Genomic DNA, 18,009 nt, shown 5'->3' with positions numbered 1-18,009 from the left:
ATGTTCTGCCACATACATATATATGTGTGTATGTGTCATATCAGTTACAAGCATACCGTATGCCAGGCACAACATAGTCTATCTTGAGTGGCACCTCTCTAAATAAACCCCATTGAGCTGCGGCACGGTGCTGTGTTTGAGTACATCTATAAGTACTGCAGAAATTCCAAAAGAAAAAAAAAGACAAAAGATTGTAGGCTTAAGTACGGAAGCAACTGTCGTAGCCGTTGGAATGGATTTTTCCTATGGATGATAGACTGCTTTCAAGCTAATCAACCGACTTGCAAAATTATTAGTCTCGATGAGTGCGCAATTCACTTACGCATTGGTTCCCTTTGATAAATACGAACACGTTTCAATTAGCCAATAAAGCTCTTCGAATACCCAGTCGAAATAGAAAACATGCAATAATCATGTTTCGATAAGAGATCTTAAGAGGTTAGTTCGATTAAATCGTTCGCTGGCCCTAATGACTTTATGGACTTCATTTTTTATATGTTGATTTTATTTATTTAATATTATCGACTATTGCTAATCAGCACATTTCTGCAATGTATATAAACTTAATTGGCGCAAAATATTTGAAGTCACATTTGCAATTGCATAGATTTTCGATAAGTTTCTAGGCATATTTGATATTACAATATATATATATATATGTATATATATATGCTGCACACACGCATAAACACATACATAATACACATATACATACAAATACACAGTATATGTTCCATATATTTATATATACATAGATCAGATCAGGGGCGACGTTTCGGCTGTTATGTTATCATTGGTGTGAGCTCTTTGACTTGGTTAATTCATTCATTTTAAATCCACACCAATATGAGAAAATTGTAAGAGCATTGATAAAGAGCAAAATGAATATATATAAACACAAGTGGGTGAACTAAAGGACTACAAAATAAATACATTTGTAAATGGTTTCAATTGAACTCTACAGCCGCACGAATTTAGTCTATTTTCACATTGGAATAGATTTTACGCACGAAGAGATTCGTGCCCACATAGCCAACGGTTCCGCAGATAATGCCCAAAGCCCCGCTGAACAGTGCCATGTAGCCAAAATAGAAAGCTGTTTGGAATAGTCCAAACATTCTGCAAAAACAAAGTGATATGAATTAAAGATGTTAACAATGACAATGCTTAAATGTACGTACTTGGTCTTAAAAAAGAAGTAGTAAAAGGAATAGGCGTATACGTAAATGGACGTGGAGCCAGCTGCCATAAAGCTCGTCCATTGCCACCGATAATCCTCGGCATTCAGCAGGAAATATGTGCACACAATGGTAACGCAAACGGTGACCACAGTCAAAATGGAAAACACGAGCAACATAAAGCCATAGACATAATAGATTTTATACGCCCAGAACGAGGTGAAGATAAAGTACCTGTACATCAAAAGAGAGAGAGCAGAAAGTATTAAGAGATAAGCTCCAGCAATAAACAATTAAATTGATCACATACATTTCAATGAAAATGGAACCAAATGGTAGCACACCGCCCAGCAGCACAATAATCAACGGTTCCATATACCATTTCTTTTCGGGAATGGGCCTGGGTACAGCGTTAACGCGACAAGGGAAATCCGGCTGGCCATCCAAATTACGCCCCACCACGGTGCCAACGAGAGTCAGTGGCAAGATGACAAACAGGCAAATGCAGGTAACTGCAACCATTGTGCCAAAGGGTATGGCGCGCGATGCATGATAGCCAATGGCAATAAAGTTAATAAAGAACGCAGTTCCACAAACGGCGACAGGCACCGTAAAAGCGGAAGCGAGCATCTGACGTATCCACAAACGACCGCCCAGTCGAGCATACAGTGAGCCACCGAAATATCCATTAATAGGAGATGTAGCTGCATATACAAATATGGCCGTAGATAGCATTGAGCCACGTCTATGAAGCAAGAGTGATATAAACTATTTGTCAATGTTAGTTCAGCTGTTCACTTACTCTGTATACAGTTCGCCGACAATTGCAAACATGATGACACAAAAGACAACTGAGATGAGCTGATAGCCGGCACCGATGAGTGCCGAGAAAAGAAGGGAATTTGGTGGTGTGCGAAAAACATCGCCATGCACCTGTTTCCAGCCGTATTCATCGCCCAAGTCTCGTTCCATGTCATCCACCTCCTCATCCTTGCTGTAGCGTGCATAATCCTTGCGCAGCGTACGCATCAATATCATAGAAACCAGGCCCACCAGGAAAATGACCATCATGAAGCTATTAAAGATGCTGAACCAATGTATCTGAGTGCAAATAAATTGTACTAATTAGCTATGGCCAATAGAAGTATGAGCAGGCATAGATACCCTGTGCTGGAAAAAATTTGGATCCAGGTACTTGTCAAAGCGATTCTTAAATTCAATCTTTGTGGGCTTCCAATTGACCTCGTAGGAGAACTTGATTTTGGCATCCGTTTTCAGTTCCTCGCGCATTTCCGTTGTTAGCGTTATATCCACAATCTGCTGGCCATTATAGCCAATATCGAATTTCTTGTGCGTGTGTATGTAATACTTGCCATCGTTTTCATCCCGCTCACCGACCTTGCCCCATATGGGTAGACCATCGATATACATCTGATACCAATACTCGTTCATCACAGCATATTTAAACGCCTTCACATTCTCCTCGGTTAGCTTAACCATACAAATGACCGTACGCGGAACATCCGTCTTAAAGTCCATCTCGTAGCCGCTAAACTCTAGCTCAACTCCCTGGAGCGCCTCGCTGAGTGTTTCATGGTAGTGCGATATGCTCGATTTGGTACCGCTGCAGAACGGCAGCGAAAAGTAGGCATAGGTTTCCTGCCGGTTATGATACGGACCAACCGTATTCATCCATAACACCACCTCCTCTCGATCATTATACTGCAAGTATTGTTTTATGTTTAGATCTTGTACGAAGTGTGCCACCTACACTACAGATGCATGCATACAGACACATATACAAATATACCTTATGATTGTGCTCATCGGCTGACACCGACACGTAGCAGCTACTGAAGAGCAGACATAAACAAATTAGAAGGACCGATGACGTGCCCATGGCTGAACTTGTTTTTGTGGTCTTTCTATGCCTGAGTCTGCTGCTGGCCTCTTATAGTTTCTTTCCAGCGCAGATTTCGTTAAACAAAACGGAAGAATTAAAATGAAATATTTGTGATAGCCTCGATTAGAGCAGTGTTGGCTAGTGTTTAGGATTCTGATTGCTCTATCGATAGCTGCTGCATCGTTAAACGATTTATTCTAAAACTCCAATACGATATAAACATGGCCATATCATCAGGGGCTATATTAATAGCGCTACATCACAAATAACTATAGCATTATCAGTATTGTTCAAATAATTAAAAATGAGCACAGTTTTTCAAACAAATCGTGCTGTTTGATAGCGATATCGATACTCTTCCATTCTGAACTAGTGCTATCGAAGTTCATTTAGAACCACAATTTAACAGAAAACTCCGCAACTTGGGGAAATGCGGTCACATTGCTCGGTTTAATAATACAAACGCCTTTTTAATTAATTTATTTAATTCATTTAACTGAATTTAATACGTTTACACCACATCTGTGCAATAATGAACAATATGGAACCGGGGGTTGAAATGTTCTCTCCAGAGACTGTTCTGAAGTCGGAAACGGACACCAACGCAGCGGGGACGACGGGCAATGCCAGCAGCAATAAGGTGCTGAGCGCCAAAGAGGATGAGCTAATATCAATGGAAACACTGCGTGAATCACCGGTGCAGTGGCCAGAGCGCTTTCCTGGCATGGATGACTTTCTGACCATGAGCCAAACACCGATACACACACCAAACGCCGAATGTACACAAAACTTTAACAGCGCGGACATGGCAAGGATGAACCGTAAGCGGAATTGGGAATTCTTCCAGCAACCTGCGGGCTTTAACAATATTTGAACCTTTCCAGAGCTGGCCAGCCTAACACCAGAGCAATTGATAGATAAGATTAAGTCCATGCATGATGAAATCTATCAACTAGGCCTGCGCGAGTCCAAGGAAATGACACGCGGCAAACTGTTGGGCATCTTTGATCGAATGGCCAAAGGAAAGAAATAGGACATTCACCTTGAATTCTGTTGCCGTATTATATATAGTTAATTTTACTTTATTATACATAGACATGTGGTTACATGTAGCCTAAATTTAATGCATATTATGAATTTTTTTTGTAATAAAAAGAGCGATCGTTGATTAATTTAAGTTAATCATTTAAATGTACAAAAGAGACGCTAAAACACGATTAAAACCCTTTTTTTTTTTTGAGCGATCGACGATAGCCCAAGCTTTGGATTGGGCTCATTATCGATGCCGTATTTTCTTATTAATGTGTCCGCTCTTCTTTGCCGTCGCACTGGAGCTAGATGATAATTTGCTTTTTGTGTTGGTGGTGGGCGTGCCGGGTAGATCCTTGTTGCTGCTGCTTGAGCCGACAACGCTTCCCGACTCGTTTCGATGGGACGGCGAATCTGCAAAGTTCCATTAAGACATTAATTTGAGTCGCTGGATCAAATAACATGCTAAACCTGTTAGTTCACTTCTTAAGTTAACTTATAGTTATAAAGGCTTCATCAATTTTCTTGACATTCAGTTAAAGCACCGACACATATCACAGCACACGTTCAAACTTCTTGCTCATCATCTTCAATCCGTCACACTGATCTCGCCCACCTCGTCTTGCCACGCCTTACCCTTTTCATCCTGCGTCTTAATTGATGTAGCCCCATCGTGAGCAGTTGTTGTGTTCTGGTTAATTGAGATCTGATTGTCGCTGGAGTCTTCATTCGTTATGGAATCCGATTCGCTGGCGCGCTCAGCTGTGTTTATTGCAAATGTTTACTAAAGCTCGCACTGAACTTGCTGCTGGCTACTCACGATTGCATATGGCCATTGAGGTAATGCTGGACTTGGAGAAGAGGCGCTCAGCATCTTTGAATTTGCGATTGCGTTTGTCCGCCTTCGAGTTGGTGGCCTTGTTGGAGGTGAGGTAGCGCTCCCAGCCGCGTATGATGTTGCCACAGAGCTGTGTGTCCTCCAGGTAGGAGCCCTCGAAGGCGTAAATCTGTCGCTCTAGGTTGGCCAGTTGTTCCTGTTGATTGTGTTGTATATGGTGTAATGTTGTATTTGTTGCAATGATTGTTTGTTACCGAAGTTTCTGCCTTCTTCTTGATTAGATCCGCCAATTCTCCGCGCGTGTCCATGGTGCCGCCCTTGCCATTGGAATTCGTTTTGGCCGACTTCTTTGGCTTGTTGCTACTATTGTTCGTTTCACTAGCATTCTTACTCGTTGGGGAACTCATTTTTTGCTGTTTAGATGCGTTTTGTTATTTACTTCTGGCGATTTGTGTGCGCAGCTAGCTGTGTGTATCGATTCTAAGCCCACAAAAACTTATCGTTCAATATGGCGGCTTGTCGATATCACAGAGCTGCAATGCTACATATATCGATGCTGGCCATGACTTGCACATATGTAAACTAGGTGGCGCTAGTAGCATAAACGTGACCGTTAATTTTGAATGACGACCACAAAAATTAAATCAGTAAATGCTGAACACAAATGCTAAAGTCAAGCATTATCAATTCAACGATTTGAGAAAAGCTTTTCTTTGTAGATTTTATAGATATGCGTGTGTAAATACATTGTAAATTTTAAGTGGTGGCCATGCTGCCTTCAACTTTTTGTTCGTCAAGCAATTTCATTACAATGCTGCTCTTAACATTCATAGGAGATTCGAGTGCGTCTGCCATTGACCTCTTGCGTCGATTGTTTTATATATGCGTGTATATCTAACTATAGCCACGGCAGCAAGCGCCATTACCGACATCATCATCATCATCATCATCATCCACAGCCGCAGCAGATCATCACTGTGGCTTCCATAGTTTATTGACCCAAGTTCTTTCTAAGCTGTTGCCCGTAAAGTTTGTTGAACTGCCGAAAAAAAGTGAAGCGTTATTTCCATCAGCTGCTCCCGCTACCGCTCCCCCTTCAGCTACTGGCGCTGCGTAAGCTTGTGCTCCCTTTCGCTGCTAGCTGCGACTCTCTTTTACTTTTCAACAATTCGTTGCTCACACAGCTACGCACACACACACACACGCATACGCACACTTTTTGTGTGCTAGGCGCTGTGACTATTTTTCACTTTTAACAGCCGGCTCCCGTCATACGCGACGTATGCGTGATTTGATTTTGCTGCGCTTTTCTTACTTTTCATATGCCCATCTATGGCCCAGACGAAAAATGAATCCAGCGCAAGTAGAAAACAATATCGCATACGACGCCAGCGACAACATTAGAAAATGAAATCACAACGAAAAACGAAACGGCAACGACCGTTGCATAGTTTTGCAGGCTGGCAGCCGGTAAGCAAAGTCTGCTTCCACGTCTGACTGGCTAACTGACTGGCTGATTGACTAGCCAATTGACTGACTGACTGGCTGACTGACTGACTGACTCGATGCCTTCTATGTGTGTCAAAGATTGGCGCGCAAAAACTTTCATTTTATTAAAACAAACACACAAGGCGCGGCTTGGGCGACTTGGAAAAACTTATTTTCATTTGGTTTTTTGTAAGCAAACATCTACCAACAGCCCCCCGGCCCCTCTTGGCCAACTGTTGCTCCACCCTCTGGCCCACTGGTGCAATGGCTGCTGCTACTACTTCTTCGTCTTCTTCTTCTTCTTCTTGCTCGCCTGGCCAATTGACTGCAGTTTACAATAATTTTTATGATGAATTGCATGGCCGCGTGTGAAATCTGCTGCGGCGACTGAGGAAAAGTGGAAAACTGCCAGAAAAGTGGAACACAGCTAAAGAAGCGACGAGCTGCGTAGCCAACAACAACACAAACACTCTCGACTAATTAGCTGCGTTTTAGAAATTCAGCGGCAATGAAAACAAAATCGAGTTCAATGCTTGCAACGATGACGCTGCCACTGCCACTGCCACTGCCACAGCCACGGCTGCTGGCGCTACTGTGTTGCACATGTTGTTGTTGTTGCTGCTGCTGCTGCTGTGGCAACTTGTTGTTCGCGCTGCTACGTTTTCGTCGGTTTCCAAGAATCGCGCACACACAATATAGCATACATAGTTTGTTGCCATCGATTGAGGAAGACGCGCTTTCCAACGAGCGAGTGAAAATTAGTTGGTTGCGTTTTGGGCAAAAAATGGAAAACTTTTGTAAAACGCCATAAAAACAAAATGCATACAATTGAAACATTTTCAGCGCATATGCAAAAGCTTGCAGCTGAACCCATAAAAACATGGAGGAGGGGCGGAGGCGGCGCTGGCAGTGACATCATAACAGATTGACTGACAAACACACAAATGCACTTGCCATAAAGCACACTGGCAAGCGAGCAACACACACACGTGCATTCTCTTTCACACACTCAACTTATGCAAAAGCTACTGCATTGGCGTGCTCTTAACTATTGTGCGCTCTCTTGTGCTCTTTATGTAGCGGCAGCAACAACACAAAAAGCTCTAGTTTTTGTTTTTGTGCAAAAATGCCGGAAGAAACTTGATCTTGATTATTTTCTATGCAACGAGCAGCCGAAGCCAATGAGCACACGCGAGCGAGAGAGAGCGCGCCAGTGCGCAAAAAGTTCAAGTTGAATGTCGCTGTCGCGGCCATCGCGCTGCTCAGCCGCTCACAGCGTGGGGGCTGCCTCTCTCGCTCTCGCTCTCGCTCTATGTGTGTGTGTGTACGTGTGAGTATGTTTGCATGGTGGGGCGTCACAATTTGCACTGCTGCTTGTTGTTGTTCTTATTGTTGTTGGCAGTCGCTTTTGCTAGCTCGTGCGCTTGTATGGGACTTGCATGCATTTTTGTTCTAAGCATTTTGAGCTTTTGCATGTGTGCTCGTGCAGTGCAGAGCGTGGGCATAGAAAATTGATTGAAATTGTTCAATTGTGTATTTCGAACTGTAAACATAAAAATGCATTAATATTTCAATAATCATTCAGAGAATTCGGTTGTAAATGCAAATGTTTTTGCATATGTTGATTACATAGCGATCAAAGCTTTTTACTATATAAAATACAGCTCATGGCTTACATGCATATGCATGTGTATTTAAAATGGGCTACAAATATGCCTGAGCATGTAAAATTATCTCATTTTAGAATAGTTTCTTATGCTTTTATCATTCGTCAAATGCGCTCCTTTCTAACACAACGTCTTTTCCGGATGACCAAAACATAACCCTAGACACTTAAGTATTATTTGAACTTCTCACCTCTAAATGCAATCATAGTTTACGGCACTTTGTGGCACATCATCAGAAGTGCTTAACTGTCGGTCACCGAACTCATCGTAAGTAATTAAACAAAAATCCGACTCTTTACCCAAAAAATTGTTGGCCAACAAACAAAAAACAAACAAAAAAATGAAATGCAATCAAAGTTAGGTAAGAGAACTGACCTTAAACAATGCTGCACAGATCTTATGTGTGTTTCCCAGATGCGACACACACTTACGCACACGTATCCGACAGATACAAAATAAAAACGCATTCACCCAAAAACGTCGCCAGCAACAACAACAACAACAACAACGACAACAGCAAACATTCCTTTTCAAGAGACCCAAAACAACAACACGCAAAGTTTTCAGGCAGCGCGATGAGCCAAAGAAAACCAAACGAAAGCCAAGCTCTGAAAATAAAAAAGAGAAAAGCAATCGATACAACAACAACAACAGATTTAAGTCAAAAAGAAAAAGCCCAAGAAGCAGTTAGCTGCAGAGAGCCAGCAGGCAGCGGGTGCCGGGTGAATAGTGTTGGGCAAAGAGTGAACAAAGAGTGAAAGAGAGAGAGAGAGCGAGGTAAGCGCAGGCGAATGGAGTGCACGAGGCGAATGAACTTTGAGGCGAGTCGTCGCTGGCTGCGTTGGCATGAAAGTTATGCAACGCAACACACACACACACTCACACACACATAGACAGGCACTCACATAGAGCTGAGCGCCATGGTGAGCGCAGCTTTGCTTTCGGCTCAGCGCGCGAAACAAGTTAACTGTTTTTCTTCGGCCTCGCGTTAAGCGATTGCCTGCCAGACGACGACGACGACGACGACGACTTTGACTAGCCGCTGTCAATGTGTGCGTGCGTGTGAGTGAATTTGTAAGTATGTGCGTGAGTCGTTGACTTTGCATAAGTGTGCCAATTTATGAAACGGCGTGGCCTTCAATGCATTAAACATGAGCTGATAAGCATGCTTAAAACCATATAATAATAATATAAGCATTCATTCTGATATAAGCATCAATTATTTATATATAAAATAAAGCGTATATTGTTAAGGCCTGCTTTGCTTTGGGTCAGCCTTTTGCTGGCGTCGAGAGCCCAACTAATGCATTCTAAGTTGCCTGCGCCTAATGCTGCCCAATTCTGCGGGCCAGCAGCGCTTTGTGCATCACGAATTTGCCACGTTTTTTGTTTAGCAACAGCAGCAGCGGCAGCTGTAGCGGCAGCGGCAACGGCGTCAGCGTTGCATTCAGCATGCAGCAAACATTACTGTACATTCACCCACTTTTCAAAGTTCAAACACACACATAGACAGTGAGAAGCGCACGGCAAACGTTTCGCTAGAGAAACAGAAATTGCATTCTAGACGCCGCTGCAAAAAATAAAACCCGAGTTGCGCATGCGCAGCGATCGTGTGTCTCTGTGTATGTGTGTGTGTGTGTGTATTGGTGTGTGTTGCAGTTACAGTTGTTGCTGCAATAGAAAAAAAACTGCTTTCTCTTGAGGCCAAAATAAATGCAACGAGTCTATTCGCAATATTGTGGCAGCATCTAATGAAAAGACCATTTCAAAAGTTGTCTAGAACCTGAAAGAATATATATATATATATAGTGTATATATGTGTATATTAAGTGATTGGTATTAGAGTGCTTTAAATATTATATATTTATTAAGATATGGCAGAGCTAAAGACATAAGTTGGTCAGCTTGGGGAAGAAAGAAGCAGCAGAAAAACAGACAAGAAAATATAAAATCGTAAGGTAAAGTCCAAGAAAACAGGCAGTTCTTTATATATAGGAAAAAGTCTTAACTCTTTTTTAGAGTAATATTTTTATATACAAATTCAATTTTAAAATGATATGCTTAGTTTACTAATTATTTTACTTATTTACATTTCATATACAATTCTTAGCGCAACTAGTTTTTCTTTGTTTGCATCCGAAGCGCATTCTATAAACTTGTTAAGGATCATTCTTTATAACACGTAATCAATGTATATATATAGATATATAGATAATCTGTTTCGAGCTTCAAAGAAAGCAAACAATATTCAGAATCAGCTGAAGTCAATAGCCAATTGCCTGCCACCTGGCGCAGCCACTAAATTTTGCTGTCTATCGGCACAATAGAATCCGAGCCACGTTAAAAGCAGGAAAATTGCAATGCGAAAATCGGTTTCAGTATGTGTCTGTGTGTGTGTGTGTGTGTGTGTGTGTGTGTCTGTGTTTGTAAAATGTACGGTTATAATGCACTTCAGCATTTCACTTAATGCACAGTTTGTTCTCTGGATTTGCTAGCTGCCGCGTTGCATGTTGCTGTCGCTGTAGCTGTGCCGCACACTCTCTGTGCCGTGCAAAAGCACCGTTAGGTGAGTGTTTATTACGCTCCTGTTACAGCATACAAAAGCGGCCAGCCAAGCAACAGGCCAGAGCGGGTTGTGGGTGGTTCTTTGTCTGTGCATGTGTGTGTGTGTGTGTGTGTGTGTGTGTGTGGCAACTGCAGAACATTTGGCTTCGTTGCGATTCATATGTAATTTTCATATCTGGCCCGCAAGGAAATTGGTTTTTGTTTTTGGCCAAAAGAAAAGTGCCGAGTCGGTCAATCGCCCAATGACCGCTGGGCGAACGTTCCAATTGCAAGTTTCCACTCGCCCGTTCTCTGCCCCCCTCCTCCTCCTTCTCGCATTGCGGTTGCAGGGTGCAATGCATTTGCCAGCAATCGAACCCAACGATCGCAGCACTCGGCAATTTCTTTTTCTTTTTAGCCATGGCCTTTTCTTATGCTGCCAGCAGAAACATAATTTCAGTTATTTGCCAGCTCAGTTCCTCGACTCGCTGCGACTCGCTCTATGCGCATGCGCATAGAACTTCCGGGACAACAAAACTGAAAAACAAGAATGCAAAATGTGGCATGCAACAGCGCCGTTCGAATACCCTTGCACGCTGTGGTACCCTTCCTGTGGTTAATTATTTAATCTATACAAATTACTCCTTGAAAAGGAAACTTCCTTTCTCATACGATCTATGGGTTCCTTAGTAATATAACAAAGAACTTCTATTAAAAATAGATGTTTGTTTTTAGCTCCAAAGCATTTCTTTCAGGTCTTAGATATTTGGCTATCAAATCTTGGGTCAAGAATTTCTAATAGTATTTAATTTTATTGTTTTAATGAAAGACTTATTCCCATTTATTCAATATTCGGCTAAGAAATCTTGGGCAAAACTGATAGAATGCATAATTTCTTTGAACCTAAAATAGATTATGAAATTTTGGGTAAATGTGACAAAATCTGGAATTTTTATTAAAATGCGAATGTTTTTGTGAATTAGGAGCTTTTCATTAGATCCGAGATATTGGGCTTAAAGCTGGCCAAATATAAATTTGTATTAGCTGTGTTTTGTTTTTTTTTTTGTTTTTTGATTGTTATCTATGTCTATTTACTGATCAGCTTTACTTACTTCGAATAACTAGTTCTATGTGTGACACAAGCCAGGCCTTAGTTATTGTGCCTCACGCGGCAAGTGTATAAAAAGGCCAACTAACTCTAACAACAGCTACGATGGCGATGACAGCAACAACAACATCAACAGCAACAACAACAATAACTGCGATTGCTGCAACTGAGTGCAGAATTGGGTCACTGGGAATTCTTTTTTTTTGTTGTTTTTGTTCTATTGCCCATTTTGTGCAGCGTTGTTTTGCGCGCTGTTGTATTGTGTTGCTGCCTCTTGACTGCTGTTTGCGGCTAGAATTTTTTACTGTTTTGGCTTATAATGGCGCACAGAGTTTGGCAATGTGCAACGATCCCAGGCGGTGGTGGCGGCGGCGGCGGCGGCTTATTGAGTTGCTATGAAAATATTTGACGGTTATTTTCAATTTGTTGCACAGCACACAATTTGGCCTGCCGCAAGGCAACCCGAAAGAGAGAAGCAAAGACGCCACAGAAGTGGCAAGTTCACATCGCATTAAATAACATAGCGCAAATTTTGTGGTCAATTTGCTGTGGCACAGAATGTGTGTGGCTCGGTTCAAAATGGGTAAGCAAGTCAAGATTTGTCTGCGATATGCATGAACAGCCAGTCAATATGAGAAGCTGATGATAAGGCCCGAAATGCAGCTGTGCGCAGATTGATATATACCTGAACAATTCAAATAAAAGTGCAATTGTTGGGCTATCAAAAACTGGAATAAAAGCATATTTAAGTCTGAATTATATGAATTAAGCTGAAAAAACGTTTAGTTAACTAACAAAGTTAGATAAATATTTATTTATCACTCATTTACATCGCCATGTGCAAGCTATACAATAAATATTCCATATTGAGCAGCATAATAAATTAATTTAATTTTTTCGTTGTATATCTTTAATGACAAGCCTATTAACAATTAAAGAGCCGTTACTAAATACCATTAGTTGTGCATTTCATGAAATGCATTTACAAATAATTTCAAAAAACTTTAAATACCTTTTGCAATGATTAAGAGGAAAATAGGAGAATGTTGCTGAGAACTTTAGTCTTCACAAAAACAGCAGCAACAACAACATTGGCAGCAAACAAGCAAAACTGATTTTTCGCCAGAGCTTCGCATTGCGCCTTTCCCTCAATAATTTTCTTGGAAATATTTCTTAGACCGGTTTCATCTTTGGCAGCAGCAAACATTGCAGAATTGTTGCAGTTGTTGTTGTTGCTGTTGTTGTTGTTGCTGTTGTTGTTGTTGTTGGCTGGCTAAAGAACCGCGACGCAGACGCGCACAGCTACCGTTGAGATACTGTTATATTCTGCAAAATGCATCGGCACGTCTCCACACGAATGCATCTGTGTAGCTGCGAGAGCAATTCTTCTCTCTCTCTCTTTCTCTGTCTCTCTCACTCTGTGTGTGTGTGTGCGGCAGCTCCTTTCGCTGTGCTTTTGCACACATTTTTCAAATGTAAGTTACTTGCGGTCATTGGCTTTAACTGCTTCTTGTGCTGTTGCTGTTGCTGCTGTCGCTGCCTCTTCAGCTGCATTGGCAACTGGCCGCTGCAACTGCTGCAGTTGGAGTTGGAGTTAACTTGCGGCCATTGTATCGATTTAGCTTGCCATTAGATTCTAGGCGGGATTTGGCAATTGCTGGTTTATTCTTGAATTTGGGCATTGCCTAACCGTAAGCTGCCCAATAATGTTGCGGATCTGATTGAAGTATCTTAAAACCGTGCTCGCTGGCAACGCCCAAACAAAAGACTTAGGCAACGAACTTGCCAGAACTTGCAGACCAACTTGGGGACAGCGACAGCGACAGAGACGCTGCAGCAGCAAAAGCAGAAGAAGAAGCGCAGCAACGAGAGCGTCGCTGTACGAAGCCGAGCCGGGCTCAGTCGCAGCAGAATACGAAGCGCGACCGAAGCCCGGCCGAAGCACAGGCCACCGCGCAGCCGCTGCCAGAGTCAGTTCAACGAACCTGCGCTCGAATCTAGGCTAAACATTCTCGCGCTGACGTGCAATGAAAACGAAAAGTACCGTAAGCTAACCGCTACAAAGCGGAGGCTTCTGGAAGACGCGGCCAGAACATTGAACGTGCTGCGGAGAGCGGATAAGAGATAGAGGGGGAGAGAGAGAGAGAGAAAGAGTGAGAGCGGGGCGGTAGGCATTTGATTAGCAAGCGCTGGCCCAAAAAGGGGGCGGGTGTGTGGCAGGCTATGCCTGTGTGGCATGGCCCGAACGTGACGTTCTGTTGTGCCACATAGCACACGCACACACTCACACAGAGATGTGCGTGCACGTGTGTGTGTGTGTGTGGTGCTAATCAAATGCGCGACTTTTCCGGCACTTTGTCTGAGCGGAAGTTGCAAGCGGCTTTATTAGCTTTTAATGGGAAAGTTATTAATGGGACATATTTGGGCGAGCAAAAAGCAAATGGGTTCTAAGTCAGCTCACCTACACCACACACATACCCACACACACACGCACACACGCACACACGCACACGCACTGGCTGATATTGATGGCTGATCGGATTGACGCTTTTGGCGCATTGACAGCAACTCAATTGTTGTCGTCTCGTCGCTTGCCAGCGAAAGAACTGCGAAAGCAAAACAAATTGGTGAAAGTTGTTGCTCAGCTCCAAAAAGTCTTCTTGGCCATTCGTCGCCCGCTTTGTTGTGCGTTATATATTCGCGTTCTTATTCGCCGAAAAGGTTCTACCTCCTGTCCACTCTGTCGCCCTGCCTCCACGAAAAAACGGTCGTTGAACCTGTGCCGTGTGCGCGCCTCTTGAAAAGCTTCCAGCATTTCGTTTTTCATCTGTAATAATTTGGCGTGTAAACGGCGGAGTCAACGACTTCTGTGCCGCCACGCGAAGGCTTACAGCCCAGCTACCTCCACCCTACCTCTCCTTTCAGCCCACATTCAACACTTGATAACAACCGGCAGGCACTTTTCTGGCCCAATCACAGCAGCTACGTCTGAGTCATCTTGTTTACGCAAAACCGAAAAAAACGGCAACTTTTTTGACAGAGTTTCTTTTCATTGGAATCGGTATTGAGCATTGTATAATTAGGCTAACAGCTCCGGCCGCAGTGACGAAAGTGTAATCGCAAATACGCACACACTCACAAACATACACACACATACACAAGTTGTCTTAGAGTTATGGAAATTTTGACCATGACACGACAGCGCATAAAGCCGCGCTTCTTGTAGTCGTCGTCGTCGTCTGTGAGTCAGCGACCTGCAATCTGTTCTGCTTTGATTAGGGCCAAATTGTAAACAACATATTTTGCTAGGGGAATTCTTCGAGATTTCTTAGACTGCGCCATTTCGCTTGCAAATGGGGCAACAAGCTTGCATTCATATTTAAATGTGGTCTATGAAAAACTATTTTGCTTATAAGATATAAGAAATGTTTTACAGCTTGGCATTTACTAGCTTCATTATTCTCACATATCTACAAAAAGGAACTGTCTAAAAGGGTATAAGCTCAAATATATCCTTACCTTTTCGTTTGACAAACCTTATCAATACTAGATATCATAGTATCAAAAACTAAGTAATAATAATATTTATAAAATATTTTTTTTTTAGCTCATTTTCGAAAAATGTTGCAAAGTTCTAGAAATTTGCAAAGCCACAAATATATCCTAAATATTCTTCCAAATACTCAATGACGGGCTTAAGTCGCATTATAAAACTATGTATATTCCTTGTTACTAATATCAGTCATATGGCAAATTAAGTATGGCATATTTAAGCCCGTGTAATAATATGCTATTTGTTTCCCATCTCACGTATCTTTATCAAAGCATCTTGCGGTTCTGCGCAAGAAATTCTTTGGCATACCAAGACCTACATATGAGCTGGGGCTGTTCGCATATTAGAATTCCCAGCGTGGCGGGCGAGTACAATAAACAATTGCTTCGCTCCTACGATGCCCAGGTGATCCTCGGCAGATGCAATCGTAATAGCATTTTGATGATCATTTTTATCGCTTAGCCGAAATCTGTAACAAATGTAATGGCCCGAATGCTAAGAGCCACACAAGAATGAAGTAGAAGAAGAATAACAAAACCTGCTGCACGGCCGCCACTCGCTGCTCCAGAGCGAGTGCTCCACACATGCGTGTGCGGGGTTTCAATGCGCTTGGGACTTTGTCGAGCTGCGGCCAGTCCGGGAACTTTGGGGGCTCGGGTATATCGGCTTTTGGTTGATTCGTAATTATTTTCATTGCTCTCGGTTAGTTCGGCCGCCGGCTTCGGCTCGAGTTCGTGCTGGCGTTCGCGTATTGCTACTCCACTTTGTTCATTGTATATGTATATGTATGCCTGGCTCCATGGCAAGTTCAACGCACTCGCTTGAACTGCAGAAAAGACTGTGGCTGAGATGTAGATAAACATTTCCGCAACGGCGCCGAGAGGCCCCTCGGTGAAAAAAAAATAAAAAAATCTATGTAGAAACATTCTACGTTAGCCAGCAGCCAAATGGCCAAACAACCAGCTAACAGCCGACAGACAACAACTAAGCCAAGAGAGTGTAACCAACGCGAGATACTTTCATTGGCTTATGCGAATCTTTCTCTTTGGCTTGGTCGTTGCCTGGCTGCGAGCTGCTGCCTCGCAGCCAACCAGTTTCTTGGCCAGGCTAAAAAGAAAGGCTTTCTTTCTGGCCAGCTTTTGCAATGCTGCAGCGATTGCGACTGCAATTTGAAAGTATGACCGAGTGCCCAGAACTCCAGACCCCAGACCCCGGACCCCGGACATCAGACCCCTGAGACCCCTTAAAAACCCAGCCAAAGCGCAGCGCAGCGCTTTGGACGGCAATTGAGTAATTTTCTGCTGCTGCCGCTGCTTCTGCTTCTTCTTTTCGACAGTTCTTTCAAATTCTAGCCAAAATCTTCGTGTTAAAGTTCACATAGAAGATGGCTGCGGCTTTGGTTTTGTTGCTGTTGTTGTTATTGTTGTTGTTCTTGGTTCGTTTTTTGTTTGTGGTCAATGAACTGCCCGAAAAAGAAACCCAAAAGTTCAGACTTTGCTGTTTGTTACATTCTCGGCCCGCGTCTTACATAAAAAAACTCGACGCACTTCGCTGCGTGTCTTCATTGGGAGTCGGGGGGGTCTACGTGGGGGCTCTGAAAAGTCAGCGGCGTATTAATTTTTCTAATTTGTCTGCCAAGAGGCGAATGAACTTTTCTAGCCTTTTTAAATACACTTTTTGTTTTTTTTTTTTGTTTAGTTTTGTTTTATGTCATGTTATTTCGTTTTCTTTGGCAGCTTTTTTTTGGTTTTTTTTTGGGAGCTGTGCTATGAAGACATAATAGATGTAGTCGCAGCTCGACCGGCTGGAGTTCAAAGAACTCATTCGGCACTATTGTGAGAATTCATGCATATATTTGAATACCTTGTGCTAGTGTCTAGATTTATGGAAATGCGATACATAAAGACACATCATAATATCACAGTCTCAAATTGGCAATGCCATTAATCAAAGTTTTCTAGCCACGAACAATCGTAGATAGTTATACGTTTTTGGATGTGTGTAAAGTTAGCACCAAGTTTGATTAGCATTTGGAGCTTTGCTTTGGTTCTCAAGCGCTTGTAACGGCGGCAAACGCTCGATAGGAATTTTACAAAGGCAAGTATATAAAAATCAAAAAATGAAAAATTCAAAATTCTACAATTTATGAAGCCACTTAAAAATGTGGAATATTCAACTTAAAACTTGTTTCTATACTATAATTAAATAATTTATATTATATATATATACAAATATATATCTAGGTTAAGGATCAGTTTATGATGGGAAGCGTTTATAATATATGCAAAGGCAGGCAGCACGAGTCTGACAGTTTGATAAACTCATAGATTTTTACGAATACATAAGTTTTCTTTTTCATAGTTTGATTAATTTATGGATTTTACTTGTTGCCATAAATTGTTGAGTAAAACCAGAATTTTTGTAGCTAAGCACGATCTTTGAATCAATTCACACACTACTCCAAAAAGGTCTTCATATTGGTTGTGTGCTTAGAATATTTTATTATATTAATTATTAATGCATTATATGGTGCATTCAAATATAGGATATTGATACCAGGCTAGAGGATATATTATTAGCAAAGTCAAAGCCCAGTTCTATTAAAAAAAGTTAATAATGATGATAATGATAAGTATCAGAATAATAATGATAATTATAACAATGATAATGCTAATAATAATAATAACAATAATAATAATAA

The 18,009-nt window shown here is 42.0% G+C and overlaps 3 protein-coding genes across 4 annotated transcripts; 1 reads left to right on the top strand and 2 right to left on the bottom strand.

The window, feature by feature from the left end:
* Nucleotides 1–487: 487 nt before the first annotated feature.
* Nucleotides 488–3,217, bottom strand: LOC115769712 (transmembrane 9 superfamily member 3). Its single transcript, XM_030714641.1, has 6 exons — nucleotides 2,989–3,217; nucleotides 2,343–2,900; nucleotides 1,981–2,279; nucleotides 1,489–1,923; nucleotides 1,182–1,412; nucleotides 488–1,119 (listed from the first exon to the last, which is right to left on the bottom strand). Exons 1-6 carry the CDS (start codon nucleotides 3,076–3,078, stop codon nucleotides 975–977), a joined length of 1,758 nt encoding a protein of 585 aa, XP_030570501.1. The 5' UTR covers nucleotides 3,079–3,217; the 3' UTR covers nucleotides 488–974.
* A 299-nt stretch (nucleotides 3,218–3,516) lies between these two features.
* Nucleotides 3,517–4,135, top strand: LOC115769537 (protein lin-52 homolog). Its single transcript, XM_030714377.1, has 2 exons — nucleotides 3,517–3,902; nucleotides 3,966–4,135. Exons 1-2 carry the CDS (start codon nucleotides 3,614–3,616, stop codon nucleotides 4,112–4,114), a joined length of 438 nt encoding a protein of 145 aa, XP_030570237.1. The 5' UTR covers nucleotides 3,517–3,613; the 3' UTR covers nucleotides 4,115–4,135.
* Nucleotides 4,136–4,342: 207 nt separating this feature from the next.
* LOC115769535 (chromatin modification-related protein MEAF6) lies at nucleotides 4,343–5,431 on the bottom strand. 2 transcript variants are annotated; one of them, XM_030714376.1, is made up of 4 exons: nucleotides 5,203–5,431; nucleotides 4,931–5,144; nucleotides 4,747–4,872; nucleotides 4,343–4,524 (listed from the first exon to the last, which is right to left on the bottom strand). In XM_030714376.1, exons 1-4 carry the CDS (start codon nucleotides 5,353–5,355, stop codon nucleotides 4,358–4,360), a joined length of 660 nt encoding a protein of 219 aa, XP_030570236.1. In that variant the 5' UTR covers nucleotides 5,356–5,431; the 3' UTR covers nucleotides 4,343–4,357. The 2 variants fall into 2 exon arrangements, 1 of the variants encoding a protein (XP_030570236.1); XR_004018756.1 differs by having other exon boundaries at nucleotides 4,443–4,524; nucleotides 4,582–4,872; nucleotides 5,203–5,430.
* Between the last annotated feature and the right edge of the window lie 12,578 nt (nucleotides 5,432–18,009).

This window comes from Drosophila novamexicana, unplaced genomic scaffold, assembly GCF_003285875.2.
Source record: "Drosophila novamexicana strain 15010-1031.04,08,12 unplaced genomic scaffold, DnovRS2.1 tig00004554-arrow-pilon, whole genome shotgun sequence".
NCBI classification, from domain to species: Eukaryota; Metazoa; Arthropoda; class Insecta; order Diptera; family Drosophilidae; genus Drosophila; species Drosophila novamexicana.
Note: the sequence above shows the minus strand (reverse complement) of the source record. Positions and strands in the feature narration are given on the sequence as shown.